Source organism: Geotrypetes seraphini, chromosome 1 (genome assembly GCF_902459505.1).
Source record: "Geotrypetes seraphini chromosome 1, aGeoSer1.1, whole genome shotgun sequence".
NCBI classification, from domain to species: domain Eukaryota; kingdom Metazoa; phylum Chordata; class Amphibia; order Gymnophiona; family Dermophiidae; genus Geotrypetes; species Geotrypetes seraphini.
The window spans coordinates 71,658,956-71,675,517 of NC_047084.1; the positions used below are offsets into that span (position 1 = coordinate 71,658,956).

Genomic DNA, 16,562 nt, shown 5'->3' on the forward strand with positions numbered 1-16,562 from the left:
TAAGAACATAAGAATAGCCTTACTGGGTCAGACCAATGGTCCACCAAGCCCAGTAGCCCATTCTCACGATGGCCAATCCAGTTCGCTAGTACCTGGCCAAAACCCAAGGAATAGCAATATTCCATGCTACCAATACAGGGCAAGCAGTGGTGTCCCCCATGTCTTTCTCAATAACAATGGACTTTCCTCCAGGAATTTGTCCAAATCTTTCTTAAAACCAGTTACGCTATCCGCTCTTACCACATCCTCTGGCAATGCATTCCAGAGCTTAACTATTCTCTGAGTGAAAAAAAATTTCCTCCTATTAGTTTTAAGAGTATTTCCCTGTAATTTCATCGTGTCCCCTAGTCTTTGTAATTTTTGACGGAGCGAAAAATCGATCCACTTGTACCCGTTCTACTCCACTCAGGATTTTGTAGACTTCAATCATATCTCTCCTCAGCCCATCTCTTTTCCAAACTGAAGAGCCCTAACCGCTTTAGTCTTTCCTCATACGAGAGGAGTTCCATCCCCTTTACCATCTTGGTCGCTCTTCTTTGAACCTTTTCTAGCAGTTAAAAAAAAAAAAAAAAAAAAATTTTCCCTTCTAGTGAAACACAGCATTTTGCAGGAAATTTCAATACAAAGGATGCTCCCAAAGCTTGGATTATTGGTCCATATGCTAAGAAGTCTTTTCTTCTCTTCTGTGTCATTTGAGATATATCTGGAAACAATCGAATTGTCAAATCAAAAAATGTATCATTCATATGTCTAAAGTAAGTTTTAAGAATTAAATCTCTATCAAACTCGAGGGCAAGTGTCACTATAAGAGTAGTTCTTTCAGTTATTACTTCCAGTGAATTCTCCAGAAAATTAGTCAAATTCATTCTACCCTTTTCTATTCCCACTGCTCCAGTGGGAGCAGAACTATCTTGTTTCTTCCCCAGAGAAATATGCTGAGCCCTAATTATCGGTGGTAGACTTTCCATTGATATTAACAAAGTCTCTTTCAGATATCTACAAACCATTTCAACCGCTGGTATTATTGGGGATTTAGGAAACTTTAAACGCCTCAGATTATTCCTTCTCTGTTTATTTTCCATATATTCCTATTTTTCTGAATAAAGGCTCTTTCTTTAACAATCTCCACTTCTAAAGTTTGAACCTGATTAATCTGTTCTTCATGTCTCTTTATATTCTCACTTTGTTCTTGCAACATTTCACCATGGACATTTACTTGGGAGCTGATAGAAGCAATCAGATCGTACCATAGATACTGCCTTTTTGAGATTGGAGTCCATGATTGCAATAGCTCTCCTCAGTTCGTCCATACTCACGGAAGATGAGATCTCTCCAGCCTCCGTGTTGAGTGCCGATGTCTGGGCTCCAGCGGGATCTCTCTCTGCTAACAACTCTCTTCCCACTGCTTCTCCAGGGCTGAACAGCAGCATTTCTTCTTGAGCAGACTGTATTGCCTCTCTCTCCACAGGGCTCTCTCTCTTCCAGGTTGGAGAGGAGCCTGTCCCTGGATTGGGCTAAGGGAAACTTGATCTGAACAAAGGCTCGCCATAGAGTTCGGCGTTCTTCCCAAGGTCGAGAATGTTTCCTTCATTTGGCGCGTTATTCTCATGTCCATTGTTGTCTGTACCAGGTTTCTGGAGCTCCCGGACACTAGAGGATTTGGCTGAGCAGCTCCCTTCCGCTTCCCCGTATCGACTACCAAGGTACATAATGTTGAATTTAAAATCATCTGATATTACCCCAAATCTAGCTGATCTACATTAGTTGCCTATTATATGTAGAACTAGTTGTTTAGCCCGTTACATTAACGGGTGCTAGAAGGTAGCTAGCAACTCCCCTTTCTCCCATCCCCCCATGGTAGCCAGCATCTCCTTTTCCATCCCCCCATTCAGCATCTACCCTTTCTTACCCTCAGGTAGTCAGTGTGCTCTCTTCCTCTCTATACCCTATTTTGAAATGCCGTCCGTGCTCGGCTGCCGCGGCCTGCAACCGCCGACAGCCACCGCGGCCGACATCCACCTTGGGCCGCCGACAGCCGCCTCGGCCTACATCCGCCTCGGGGGGGGGGGGGGGAGAGAGTGTTTCACGCGCATGCGCATTCCTATCTGCGGTGCCCTACATCGCACAGAAAATGGAACACGCGATGGGAGTGCGCATGCGCGGCTTAGGCTTTTATTATATTAGATACAATTTAAGATTCTTTGCCTAGTGTTCTAGGCACTTTAATGATGGGCCCTCTTATTTGGGAACTTTGAATCAAATTTATGAGCCATCAAGGGCTCATTGCAACAATTTTTCTTCAGATTCCAGAATATTAAGCTACAGCCTACTCCTACTCAGTCATGTGCTTTCTAATGAGCATGTAAATTTATCTTGCATGCTTCAGTTAGAGGGGTTAACACAGTTCAACATAAATTCACCAAAAATGAGAGCAACAACTATCACCAGTAATTAATGCGAAAATAATAATAATAAAATAAGTCTCAGTACCTGCACGGCATAGAGAAGATGTGTTCTGTAAACTGATACAATTTCCTGATGTTGTTTTCTGGACTCCTGGAATTGATAAGTCAATCAGTTAGAGAAGAAATTGCCATTAAAAAGGTTCTTTCACTTAAAAAAAATAAAAGGATATTTACTGCAATATCGGTAAAGAATACATGGAAAGAAAATACATCTAGGCATATGCTATATTACAGAATTGCATGATTTATTAAGCATTCTCTCCTTGTCTGTGTTTGCCATAAAAGTGCTCAATGAGCCATCCTCAGTCTTAAGTATGACACTACAAGCATTTTGAGATGAGCTCTCATTATGTATTTACTTGACTTTATTGCTAAACTTCACTCATCCTCAAAAGCTTCCATAATTACTTGCCCTTCAAAGAAAAAAAAAAAAAGAAGGCATAGCTGTATGAAACCTAAAAGCGATAGGATTATTCCCTTATTTAGAGAACTCCACTGGCTGTAGAATGGATTTCAAAAATGTTCTGATTTATATTTAGTCTTGAATACTAACTGCCTTTCTATCCACACTTGTGAAGATTTACCTTACTTTAGTATCCAATCATTCTATCCATATTAATAAACTTGAAATTATGTCTCCTTCATTAATTAGGCTTTCCCCAACAATTACTCTTTAACGTAGTTGATCCTCAAAAATGGAACACTTTTCCTTTTAATATTAGAACTGAAAAACACTATTTGAGGCTTTGTAAATTGCTAAAGACCTGATTATTTGTTAAATATCTTGGATAATCTAGCTATTAATTACTATTTATTTTAAATTGGTATTGTCAAATCTGTTCTTTGGAACTGTTCAGAGTAGTGAAGATGCAGGGGGATTGCATAATCAGGCTCGAGGAATGGGCTGCGACATGGCAGATGAGGTTCAACATGGACAAGTGTAAAGTGATGCATGTTGGTAACAAAAATCTCATGCACAAATACAGGATGTCCGGGGAGGTACTTGGAGAGACCTCCCAGGAAAGGGACTTGGGAGTTCTGATCGACAAGTTGATGAAGCCTTCCGTGCAATGTGCGGTGGCAGCGAAAAGGGCGAACAGAATGCTAGGAATAATAAAGAAGGGGAACACAAACAGATCGGAGAAGGTTATAATGCCACTGTACCGGACCATGGTGCGCTCTCACCTTAAGTACTGCGTCCAGCACTGGTCGCCGTATATGAAGAAGGACACAGTACTACTCGAAAAAGTCCAGAGAAGAGCGACTAAGATGTTAAGGGATTGGAGGAGCTGCCGTACAGCGAAAGATTAGAGAAACTGGGCCTCTTCTCCCTCGAACAGAGGAGATTGAGAGGGGACATGATTGAAACATTCAAGGTACTGAAGGGGATAGACTTAGTAGATAAGGACAGGATGTTCATCCTCTCCAAGGTAGGGAGAACGAGAGGGCACTCTCTAAAGTTGAAAGGGGACAGATTTCGCACAAACGTAAGGAAGTTCTTCTTCACCCAGAGGGTGGTAGGAAACTGGAACGCTCTTCTGGAGTCTGTCATAGGGGAAAACACCCTCCAGGGATTCAAGACTAAGTTAGACAAGTTCCTGCTGAACAAGGACGTATGCTGGCAGGGTAGTGTCAGTTAGGGCGCTGGCCTTTGACCAAAGGGCCGCCGCGTGAGCGGACTGCTGGGCATGATGGACCACTGGTCTGACCCAGCAGCGGCAATTTTTATGTTCTTATTGGGTGGAGAGGGTATATAAAAAAAATAAAATCTGTTATTACTATATGTGCTTCATACTGTATGCCACCAAGTTAACACCTGCTCTCAGGAGCATCCCAAGCTAGAATTACATCCAGTGCAACATGGATAGTTTAGCATTAATTACTTTCCATGAGAGATCTGATATGGCATGGATACCACATCATTCAGGAATTAAAGTGTTTATGAACAATTGGGATTGGACGGCATCCATCCCAGGATTTTGAGGGAGCTCAGGGAGGTTCTGGCAGCTCCACTTAAAAGATTTGTTCAATAAATCCCTGGAGGTGGGAGTGGTTCCAAGGGATTAGAGAAGAGCTGATGTAGGTCCTTTTCACAAAAGTGGTTGCAGAGATGAAGTAGGAAAGTACAGGCAGGTAAGCCTCACTTTGGTTATTAGAAAAATAATGGAAGCATTGCTGAAGGAGAGGATAGTGAAATTCCTAGAATCTAATGGGTTACAAGATCATGATGACATAAATAGTGCCAAACAAATCCGAATTAATTTTTTGACTAGGTAACCAGAGAATTATATTTAGGAAGTGTACTAGATAAAATTTACTTAGATTTCAGCAAAGCCTTTTACACAGTTCCTCACAGGAGGTTCTTGAACAAACCTGACTAGCTGAAGTTAGGACCCAAAGTGTCATGTGTTTTCTTTGCTTTCAAGAATGAGTTGATTGGAGCACTGTTTAGTCAGAAAAAAAGGGTAGCTTTTTAGCAAGAAAACTAAAGCTATGTTTTTCATGTGCTGTGCGCTTCAGTTAATGGATCTTTTCCTCTAATAAGCAAATAGCATTGCTGTTTGTCCACAAAATAGGTTTTGCATGCAATGTGGAAAAATTAGGTTCTTACCTGCTAATTTTCTTTCTGTTAGCTTGTACACCGATATAGTTCCTTTGCGGATGGGTATTATACCTCACTGCTACCAGCAGGTGGAGACTGAGATCAAACTTGTATATTAGTATAGCATCCCCTGTACTAATCCAGTCTGCCGAATAGCCAAGCAGAACCTAGGAAAGTTTATAACTGAAAACAGTATAACACACTCCGAACAGGAGTGGAGAAAAACAACAAATACTTATAAACCACAGTTGGAACATGTGTAGAACATAAACCTGGTATAGAAAAACATCCCCACAGCTCACCAGCAAAGCCAGCTAAGCCATAGCTGCTGTTCTTACTTCTCCCTGGCCCTAGAAAAATACTAGAACCCGCAGAAAAATTCAAAATCTGCACGCAAGCAAAAACCCACAAATATCACACAAAGACAGATAGGGTGGGAAACTATACTGGTCAACAAGCTAACAGAAAGAAAATTAGCAGATAAGAACCTAATTTCTTCTTCTGCATCGCTTGATAGACCGATATAATTCCTTTACAGATGGGATGTACCAAAGCAGTACCCATCAAGGCCCCCGAAGGGCTGACACCAGAACACGTTCACCGAATACCGCGTCCCGACGCGCTTGAACATCTACACGGTAGTATCTGACAAAGGAATGCAGAGAAGACCAGACTGCAGCCACTGGAGGTACTAGAGAAGATTCAGCCCAAGAAGCTGCCTGACCCCTAGTGGAATGAGTCTAGAGAAATTCTGGAACAGGCTTCTTCTTCAGAAGATAAGAGAAAGCAAGAGTCTCCTTGATCCAGCGCACAATAGTAGCCTTAGAAGCACCATCCCCCTTACGAGGACCCACTAGAAGGACAAAGAGATGATCTTATTTCCTGATTTCCTGGGTCGTCTGCACATAAGAGCAAAGGACCAGACTGACATCCAATTTGCGCAGCTGTCTTTGCTCAGAAGAGCCCTCCCGAGTACCTAATACTGGGAGGACTAACGATTGATTGACATGAAAAGGAGAAACTACTTTTGGCAGAAAGGAAGAAACAGGCCTCAAGACAACCCGCTCCCTAGAAAACTCCAAGAAGGGAGCCCTACAAGAGAAAGCCTGTAGCTCAGAAACACGTCTAGCTGAAGTAATGGACACCAAGAAGACTGCTTTGAGAGTAAGGTCCTTCAAAGAGCAGTCGCCCAACGGTTTAAAAGAAGGGTGCACTAGAACTGACAGAACTAGATTGAGATCCCACGATGAACAGAGGGCCACATGGGAGGCCTGATCAACTTGGCTGCCCACAAGAAGCGAATCACATCAGGAATGGCATTCAAATGCTGACCTTTCACTAACCCCTGAAAGGCTGACAAGGCCGCAAGCTGAACCCGGAGAGAAGACCAAGCCAGTCCCCTATCCAGGCCATCCTGCAAAAACTCTAAGATGTTAGGCAGGGAAGCACAAAAAGCAACCACCCCACGCGCATCACACCACTCCTCAAATAGACGCAAAACCCTCACATAAGCCCGAGAGGTGGAAAGCCTCTGGGACCCTATGAGAGTTGAGATCACCTTATCTGAATACCCCTTCTTACCTAGTCGACCCCTTTCAAGAGCCAATCTGTAATACAAAAGGGACCTGGATCAAACATTGGAATGGGACCCTGCGTGAGAAGGTCGTCCAAGAGATACAGAGGAAGAGGATCTGTCACCAGATGCCTCACCAGATCCGCGTACCATAGTCGTGAAGGCCAATCTGTAGTCACGAGAACCACGAGGCCCGGATGGTGAATTATTCGGAGAAGAACTCTGCCCACTAAGGAACACAGAGGGAACACATACAACAGCCCCTCTGTTGGCCATGGTTGAACCAGAGTATCTAGGCCTTCGGCCTGTCTCTGTGACGACTGAAGAAGCTGGGTGTTTTGGCGTTGACACTTGTGGCCATCAGGTCCATGAGGGGCTGACACCAAGACTGCACTATCAACTGAAAAGCCACCTGGCTTAGACACCACTCTCCGGGATCCAGCACGTGACGACTTAGGAAGTCCTCTTGAATATTCTCCACTCCGGCTATGTGAGATGCTGATATTTCATGAAGATGCGACTCCACCCAGACCATAAACAGAGTTGCCTCCTGTGCCATCAAAGTGCTCCTGGTGCCCCCTGATGATTGACATAGGCCACTGCCGCAGCATTGTCTGACAGAACCCTGACTGACTTGCCCATCAGAAAGGACTGGAAGGCTATCAACGCCAGACAGATGGCTCTGGTCTCCAAGACATTGATTGACCAAGAAGCCTCCTCTGTGGACCAGGTGCCCTGAGCTGAGTGACCTAGACACTGAGCTCCCCATTCAAAAAGACTGGCATCAGTGAGCAGCACCGTTCACAATGGCTGGTCCAGACTCGTCCCTTGTACAAGATGGGAGGTCTGGAGCCCCCAACGAAGACTGCCCTGAGCTAAGCCTGGAAGCGGAACAGGGTGATCCAGACTGTGCCTCTGAGGTAACCACCTCCGAAGAGCATACTGCAGAGAACGCATGTGGGCCCATGACCACCTCATAACATCGAGGGAAGCCGCCATCGACCCCAAGACTTGGAGGAAATCCTGCGCCCGAGGACACCGGGACGCCATAAGCAGGCGAATCTGAGATTGCAATTTGCTTACCCAGGCCTCCGGAAAGAAGACCTTCCCCAAGGAGGTGTCGAATAGGACCCTTAGATATTCCAGGCAATGAGATGGAGACAACCGACTCTTGGCAAGGTTGACTACCCATCCCAGTGACTGCAGAAACTCCACCACCCAAGCCATGACCTGAATGCTCTCCTGAAACGACTTGGTGCAAATCAACCAGTCGTCCAGGTAGGGATGAGCAAGAATGCCCTTTTTGCGCAATGCCGCTGCGACAACCACCATCACCTTAGTGAATGTCCGCGGAGCCATGGCCAGACCAAAGGGAAGAGCACAGAACTGATAACGATTGCAAAGCGCAGGAAGCGATGATGGGAGGCCCGAATAGGAATGTGCAAGTAGGCCTCGGTCAGATCTAGAGAGGTCAGAAACTCCCCCGGCTGAACCACTAGAATCACCGACCGCAGAGTTTCCATGCAGAAGGAAGGCACGTGAAGAGCCCTGTTGACCCCCTTCAAATCCAGGATGGGTCGAAAGATCCCTTCTTTCTTTGGCACCACAAAGTAAATCGAGTATCAACCTGTGCCCCACTCCTGCGGGGGAACTGGAATCACCACACGGGAGATCCAACAATCTTTGAAGGGTCTGGCGAAAAGCCTGCTGCTTCCACACCACCTGTGAGGGAGAAGCGAGAAAATGGTCTGGCAAGGACCGGGCGAACTCCAGAGCATAGCCGTCCCGGATCACTTTCAGAACCCAGTGATTGGACGTGATTTCTGCCCACTTTGGATAAAAATCCCTCAGCCGGGCGCCGGCAAAGAGTCATTGGACAGGATGGATGGCAGGGGACTCAGCGGAGGTGCTACCTGCACCTCGATGGGCCCCACGAAAGGATTGCATGCGCTGGAAAAAACCTGCCTCTAGAGAGCCCAGAAGATGGAACAGAGGCAAGCCCCTCTACCAGAGCGGAAGTGGTAGAAATCATACCCAGGGCCATGAGAAGCGCCCCCTAGAACCAGCGGCCTAGGCAAATGAGGCACTTTGGAATCAGTGAGAGTCTGAACCAACCTGCCCAGGTCCTCACCAAACAAGAAAGACTCTTTAAAAGGGAACTTTGTTAACTTAGCATTGGACACTGCATCCGCCGACCAAGCATGAAGCCACAAGGTACGGCGTTCTGCCACTCCAAGGGTCAAAGACTTGGCAGAAGCTCGCAAGAGGTCATACATGGCATCTGAGAGATAAAAAGCACCCAATTCAATCTTGGCCACTTCTTGCTTCAGCAAGTTCCAATTCACCTCGTTACTGACAAGAACTTGCTGGGCCCAACGAAAATACACCCGAGTCACCAGCCTGCCTGGACTGACAGAGCAGTCACATCAAAATTCTGTTTAAGGAGGGACTCCAACTTACGTTTCTCTGGGTCCTTCAAGGCCACACCGCCCTCAACAGGCACGGTGTGCCTCTTAGAATGGCCAAGACCACTGTGTCCACTGAGGGTGACTTCAAAGTGTCCCTATCCCCTTCAGAAATGGGATACAGGCGGGCCATGGAGCGTGTAAAACGAAAAGGGGCTTCTGGCACCTGCCACTAAGCGAGCATATCATCCTGATTATCCTGATGCATAGGAAAAGAGCAAATCCTCTTAAGCAAGGGATCCACCTTATGCGGGGGCTCTGACATGGGGTGCAAAACCAAGGAGACCTGCATAATTAACTCATGAAGCTCCTCCCGCTGAAAAATGCACACCACAGACACATCTTCACCAGTTATGGAGTGCTCGATACCCTCGCTGGCGGAATCCAACTCCCCAAGAGGATCCTGGAATTCTTCCCAAGGGTCCAGGTCCTCATCTATGACATCCTGCTCCTCTGGGAAAAAATCCCCATCCCAAGAGATCCTTGGGCGTTTGGATGAGAGAGGAGTAGAGGGGGCAAAACCACTGCAGTGGGGAGCTGTACCGGTGAAGACGTTGAGGGAACCCCCCTCCCCCCGAGACCCTCGGAGGGGACATGGAACCTACTGCAACCAGCACATAAGCTTTACAAAGTTCCATTAAAAATTCAGGGGGGAAGGCCCCCGGCGGCCCCAAGGGACTACCAAACCTTGCCCCTGTAGTTCCAGAACAGGGGGAAGGTCACCTGAGGTAACTGAGATGAAGGAGGAGGTTCCCACAGAAATTGGACCTGAGACCGCCAAAATCGGAGCTCCTGCGGCCTGCCACGTCTGAAAAGCCTGGGACTTTCCTGACGCTGAGGCCGAGGAACCGACTAACACGAAAAGGGAATCCCCAGCCATTCCGGAGGCAAGGGAAACCTTTTCTCCCTGACCATCAGTGGCTGGGGAACCCTACGCGTGGGCGTCAGAGGAAGCCCAGGCTTGCCTGCAATCCGAATCTGACTCGCAAAGTACATGCGGCGGGGTACCCTAGTCGCCAGCATCCACTGCCGACAAGGCTTCCCACTGCTCCGGTCTGCACAACGCTTACACAGGCCGGCCACGAGTACCTCGCATCTGGAGCACTTTTTCCCTTTAAAAATGCTCATTGTGCTGAAAGCGCCCTAGCTGCAAAGAAAGTGCAGGTTAGATGAGAAAAAACAGAAAAAAGGCAGTTATAAAGGGAAATGAGCTCTTTAGACTGGCATACCTCAGGATTTTCTTTTTTTTTTTCTTACAGAACAGACGCCATGGCTCTCAAGCTGGATGGCTGACCAACCAGAGGGCCAGGCTGCCGACTGAGATTCCTAGAAAAATATGGGAAGAGACCCAGCACGAGACCCGCCGGGTTGAACACCCCCAAGGTTGGACAGATCCCCAAACAGGACCCGCCCAAGCTCTATCCGGCACCAAAAGGGGAACCAGGAGTCCAAAACCAAAGTTCCAACAGGGCTATGACGAGAGCCGAAATTAGCCTATCACCTGCTACTAGAGACTGAGGACAGGGGATGCTATGCTGATATACAAGTTTGATCTCAGCCTCCATCTGCTGGTAGCAGTGAAGTATAATACCCATCCATAAAGGAACTATACCGGTCTATCAAGCGATACAGAAATCTGTTTTGATGTGCCCCGTTTATGTGGTGCCTTATTAAATGTATTTTGAGTTTAATAAAGCAAAAATAAAAACCCAGAGAGCTATTTAGCAGATCGCACTAAGGACATCCAAACTGTGCTCAAGTTCCGGAAGAACGTCCAAAGAGTGCCTCAGTTCCATCCATAGAACTCAGGTCTATCTGAAGCCTAAACTGTGCTCAACAGTAGACTTCCTTACAATGCCTATAAGACCCAGTTTTACAATTGCTATGCAGCTTGCTAACTCACTCTGTAGCACACTGGTTAAATCTATACCCTTCTATCCTAATATTGCTGTTTAGAATCCCAATCACTTTGTCTGATGGAAGAGAAATAAAAAAAGCATTAAATAGATCCAACTCCTAGTATTATAATTATAATGAAAACAGTATAAAATTGCCATTCTAATAATATAATAATAAAATATTATAAAATTAAGGACATTGTTTGGACATCTAAATTTCACCTAAAACCTGATTCTCTAAAGGATGCCTAAAAAGTCAGGTGCCTAAACAGTGTTGAGCGCGATTCTACAAAGGACGCCTAACTTAGGCACCTGAATGGCGCCTAACTTTAGATGCGTTTTGCAGAATCAGGGCCAAAATACTCATTGTGTAGTAACTATAGCTACATGATGCAAGGTTACAAATAGAATATTAGGAGTTATCAGGAAAGGAATGCTATAATGCCTTTGAATTGCTCCATGGTGCAAAAACCCTGCTGAGCTAACTACTTTTACCACATTCTCTAGCAACAAATTAGAGTTTAATTACACATTGAGTGAAGGTAATATGTAGAACTAAAACAAAAACAAAGGGAAAATAATACCTTTTTTATTGGACTAACAATGTAGTTTATGATTAGCTTTTTAAGGTAACCCATTCTACAGATCAGAAATAAGCAAATGTTGGAAAAATCGATATATATATCTATATTAAAAATGAAAGCATTTCAGTGGTAATTGCAGACAAAGAGGAAGAAGGGGTTACCTTCGAAAGCTAATCATAAACTACATTAAGTTAGTCCAATAAAAAAGGTATTTTTTCCTTTATGTTTTTGTTTGATTTCTACAATGTGTAATTAAACTCAAATTCGTTGACGGAGAATGTGGTGAAGTCAGTTAGCTTAGCAGGGTTTAAAAAAAAGGTTTGTACAATTTCTTAAAAGAGAAATCCATAGGATATTATTGAGATGGCTTGAGGAAATCCATTGCTTATTCCTAGGATAAGTAGCATAACATCTGTTTTACTACGGGATCTAGCTAGGTACTTGGAACCTGGGTTGGCAGTTCTTATGTTCTTATATTACTTTGAAGAATGGACTAACACGGCCACCACACCATTTCACATTGAGTGAAGAAATATTTTCTATGATTTGTTTTAAATTTACTTCTTTGTAGCTTCACTTGTACTGTAGCCAAAAGTCAGTGTCCCAATCTCCACCTGCTGACAGAGGAGCGTAAACCCATGTTTCTGTGCCGGTCTGGAGGGATGCTAAAGAACAGATTTTATCCAAGGGAGAACGCAAGTGCAATAAATTTATAACTGTTTATTGTAACTATCTCGCTGTGATATCAAACATAAGCAATAATTTTCAAATGTAAACACACCACCAGTTGACTCTGCAGTTGTTTCACTTGTTGCTGTACAGCCTCCAGCTGCTGACTCTGTCTCTTGGGTGTACTTGTAGAGAAAGAGAGCTGAGACAGGCTGTTTAGTGCTTCCTTTAATTTGCAAACTTCTTTGGTCAGTTCATTAATCTGCAAGGAAAAAAAAAACCTTAAAGAAAGGGATGTGTATACAGTCTTGCCTATGATGAAGAGAAGTCCTCAAAAGCTCATGCCTCAAAACGGCTTTATAAGATGCAAAACCAAATGAGCAGGGGCATCTAGTATGGCCAATAATTAAATACATTAAAACTTTAACGAATACAATTTATATAATTTTATGTACATAATACAAATGCAGGTGGTATGCTGAAACATGACCTTTTGGGGTTTTAACTATTAGAGTTTCAGATGGTTAAGTATTTTGGACATGAATTTATAAATTGCATACTAATTTACTGTTATGATCTTTAACATTTATGCATTATTTACTTGTTTAGGTAAATACTGGCCACACTACATATCCCTGCACATTTGGTTTATCTTTTTGTGGAGGTTTGCCTGGTTGTTTTTTTTTTGTTTGTTTGCCTTTAAGTTGCCATCAGTCTCTGTCATTTTTGCTAATCCAGACTAATATGGCTAACCCTCTGGAAGTTTTTCATTCAATTGATCTTGCCTTCTCTTTCAAAGTCCCACAAGTCTATTTTGAAGGAAAAAAAGTTCCAAAGTTCCAAATTTAACAAAATTTCTCACAGACAGCATTACCTTATTTTCACCCATATACCACGCACACGGGTATAGCGCGCGGGGAACACAAATTTATGTAAAAAAAATTTAATATAGCGCGCACACGCATATACCGCGCATGCTAAAACCTCCTCCCGCCTACTCCGAACCGGCATCCTCCCCCCCGCTCGCTTACCCGCGTTTTACAACTTTTTTTTTCAATCCGATCCGGCATCCCCCCTGCGAACCGGCATTCTCCCCCCCACTTGCGTCACCCCCCCTCCCCCGCGATCCTACATCCCCCCAGCACCGCAAAACATCTCTTACCCGATTGGGCACCGGCACCAGCACCAATGTACAGGATGTGCCAGTGCCCGAAGATCCTCCCTCGTTGGTTTGGGCTGGGCTGGGCTGGGCGGTGTGGGAGAGATCCTCTTTCTTCCTGCGCCGGGCTGGACTAGGCTTTGAGCATTTGTGCATGCTCAAAGCCTTCTGGTCTCGCTCTCTCCGAGATAATCTCGGAGAGAGCGAGACCAGAAGGCTTTGAGCATGCGCAAATGCTCAAAGCCGAGTCGAGCCCGGCGCAGGAAGGAGGAGGATCTCTCCTGCACCGCACCGCCCAGCCCAGCCCAAACCAACGAGGGAGGATCTTCGGGCACTGGAACTGGCACGTCCTGTACATTGGTGCTGGTGCTGGTGCCAAATCGGGTAAGAGATGTTTTGCGATGCTGGGGGGGGGGGGGATGTAGGATCGTGGGGTAGGGGGGGGTGACGCGAGCGGGGGGGGGAGGATGCCGGTTCACAGGGGGGATGCCGATCGGATTGAAAAAAAAAAGTTGTAAAACGCGCTCACACGTATAACGCGCACGGTTATGCACGGTTTGTAAAATCGTGTATAACGCACGCGTTATATGTGTGAAAAGGAGAAATTAGGTTCTTACCTGCTAATTTACTTTCTTTTAGCTTCTCCAGACCAGTAGAGGTTAACTTTACGAATGGGTATATATCTAATCATGACCAGCAGGTGGAGACTGAAAACAAAACTTTGGGACAGTATATACTATCCACCCTTCTCTATTTCCCTCAGTCTGCCGAATAGCCAAGCAGAACCAAGAACTGGAAAACAGGAAGAAAACAATACTCCGAACAGGAGTAACAAATAACATACCCAAATGCTGTTGGAAAATGCAGAGGAGAAATACCCGAAGGAAAATGTCCCCACAGCTCGCCAGCTAAGCCAGCCGAGCCACAGCCGCTGTTCTTTAATTCTCCCCGGCCCTAGAAAAATACTAGAACCCGCAGCAAAAAACAAAAACTGCCCGCGAAAACAGCCCCAACAACAACAACAACAACAGACAGGGTGGGGACCTCTACTGGTCTGGAGAAGCTAAAAGAAAGTAAATTAGCAGGTAAGAACCTAATTTCTCCTTCTTTAGCACTCTCCAGACCAGTAGAGGTTAACTTTACGAATGGGACGTACCAAAGCAGTCCCTCTCACGGGCGGGACCCCCGAAGGGCTGATACCAGAACACGCTCACCGAACACCGCGTCCCGACGCGCCTGAACATCTACCCGATAATGTCTAACAAAAGAATACAAGGAGGACCAAACCGCAGCCTTACAAATATCCACCGGAGGCACGAGCGACGACTCAGCCCAAGAAGCCGCCTGACCCCGAGTGGAAAGAGCCTTGAGAAACTCCGGAACAGGCTGCTGTTTCAGAAGATAAGCGGAAGCAATCGTCTCCTTGATCCAGCGCGCAATAGTAGCCTTAGAAGCGCCAGCTCCCCGACGAGGACCAGCCAGGAGGACAAAGAGATGATCGGACTTCCGGAATTCCTGGGTCCGCTGCACATCAGAGCGAAGGACCCGACCGACATCCAACTTGCGCAGCTGCCGTTGCTCAGAAGAGCCCTCCCGACCACCCAAGACCGGGAGAACCACCGATTGATTGACATGAAAAGGAGAAACAACCTTCGGCAGAAAGGAAGGAACAGGCCGCAAGACGACCCGCTCCCTAGACAACTCCAAGAAGGGAGCCCAACAAGAGAAAGCCTGCAGCTCAGAAATACGCCTAGCAGAAGTAATGGCCACCAAAAAGACCGCCTTCAAAGTAAGGTCCTTCAAAGAACAGTCGTCCAAGGGCTCGAAAGGCGGGCGCACCAAAACAGAGAGAACCAGATTAAGATCCCAAGAGGGAACCGAGGGCCGTAGGGGAGGCCTAAGCAACGTGGCCGCCCGCAGAAACCGAATCACATCAGGAAGAGCCGATAAACGCTGACCTGACACCAACCCTCGAAAGGTCAACAGGGCCGCAAGATGAACCCGGAGAGAAGACCAAGCCAGGCCTCTATCCAGGCCATCCTGCAAGAACTCTAGAATGTTAGGCAGAGAAGCGCGAAAAGAGGTCACTCCCCGCGCCCGACACCATTCCTCAAAGAGACGCCAAACCCGCACATAAGCCCGAGAGGTAGAAAGCCTCCGGGACCCCAACAGTGTAGCGATCACCTTGTCTGAATATCCCTTCTTGCTAAGGCGACCCCTTTCAAGAGCCACGCCGTAAGACAGAAGAGAGACGGGTCGAACATGGGAATGGGACCCTGCATCAGAAGGTCGTCCGAGAGAGGCAGAGGAAGAGGAACCGCCACCAGGTGCCTCACCAGATCCGCATACCACGGACGTCGAGGCCAATCCGGAGCCACCAGCACCACCAAACCCGGATGGTGAACAATGCGAAGAAGCACTCTGCCCACCAGCGGCCAAGGAGGGAACACATACAACAGCCCCTCCGTTGGCCACGGCTGGACCAGAGCATCCAGACCCTCGGCCAGCCCTTCCCTGCGACGACTGAAGAAGCGGGGCACTTTGGCGTTGCCACTCGTGGCCATCAGGTCCATCAGGGGCTGCCCCCAATCTTGCACTATCAACCGAAACGCTCCGGCGCCGAGAAACCACTCTCCTGGATCCAGGAAGTGACGACTGAGGAAGTCTGCCTGAACATTTTCTACCCCGGCTATATGAGAAGCCGAGAGGTCCAGAAGATGGGACTCCGCCCAAACCATGAGCCGAGCCGCCTCCTGCGCCACAGGAGTGCTCTTGGTGCCCCCCTGACGATTGACATAAGCCACCGCCGTGGCATTGTCCGACAGGACTCTGACCGACTTGCCCAGCAAAAGGGAGTGGAAAGCTAACAGCGCCAGCCAGACCGCTCTGGTCTCCAACCCGTTGATCGACCAGGAGGCCTCCTCCGCGGACCAGGTGCCCCGAGCTGAGTGGCCCATAAACTGAGCCCCCCAACCGAGGAGACTCGCATCCGTAAGGAGCACCGTCCACTGCGGGAGATCCAGACCCACCCCCTGAACCAGGTGAGGGGTCCGGAGCCACCAGCGCAGACTGCAGCGCGCCAAGCCTCGCAGGGGAACCGGAACATCCAAATCTTGCCTCCGGGGAGACCACCTCCGGAGCAGAGCA

General features: G+C 46.9%; 1 protein-coding gene across 6 annotated transcripts in view; it reads right to left on the minus strand.

Annotated features, from left to right (window-relative positions):
• The window catches only part of RAI14 (retinoic acid induced 14), a 243,961-nt gene that overhangs the window by 3,027 nt on the left and 224,372 nt on the right, over positions 1 to 16,562 (minus strand). For all 6 annotated transcript variants that reach the window (XM_033933107.1, XM_033933134.1, XM_033933097.1 and 3 more), the window contains 2 exons: positions 12,369 to 12,518; positions 2,491 to 2,556 (listed from right to left, as the gene is read on the minus strand). In XM_033933107.1, the coding sequence (XP_033788998.1) occupies positions 2,491 to 2,556; positions 12,369 to 12,518 (216 nt within the window). The remainder of the gene's footprint in view (positions 1 to 2,490; positions 2,557 to 12,368; positions 12,519 to 16,562) is intronic.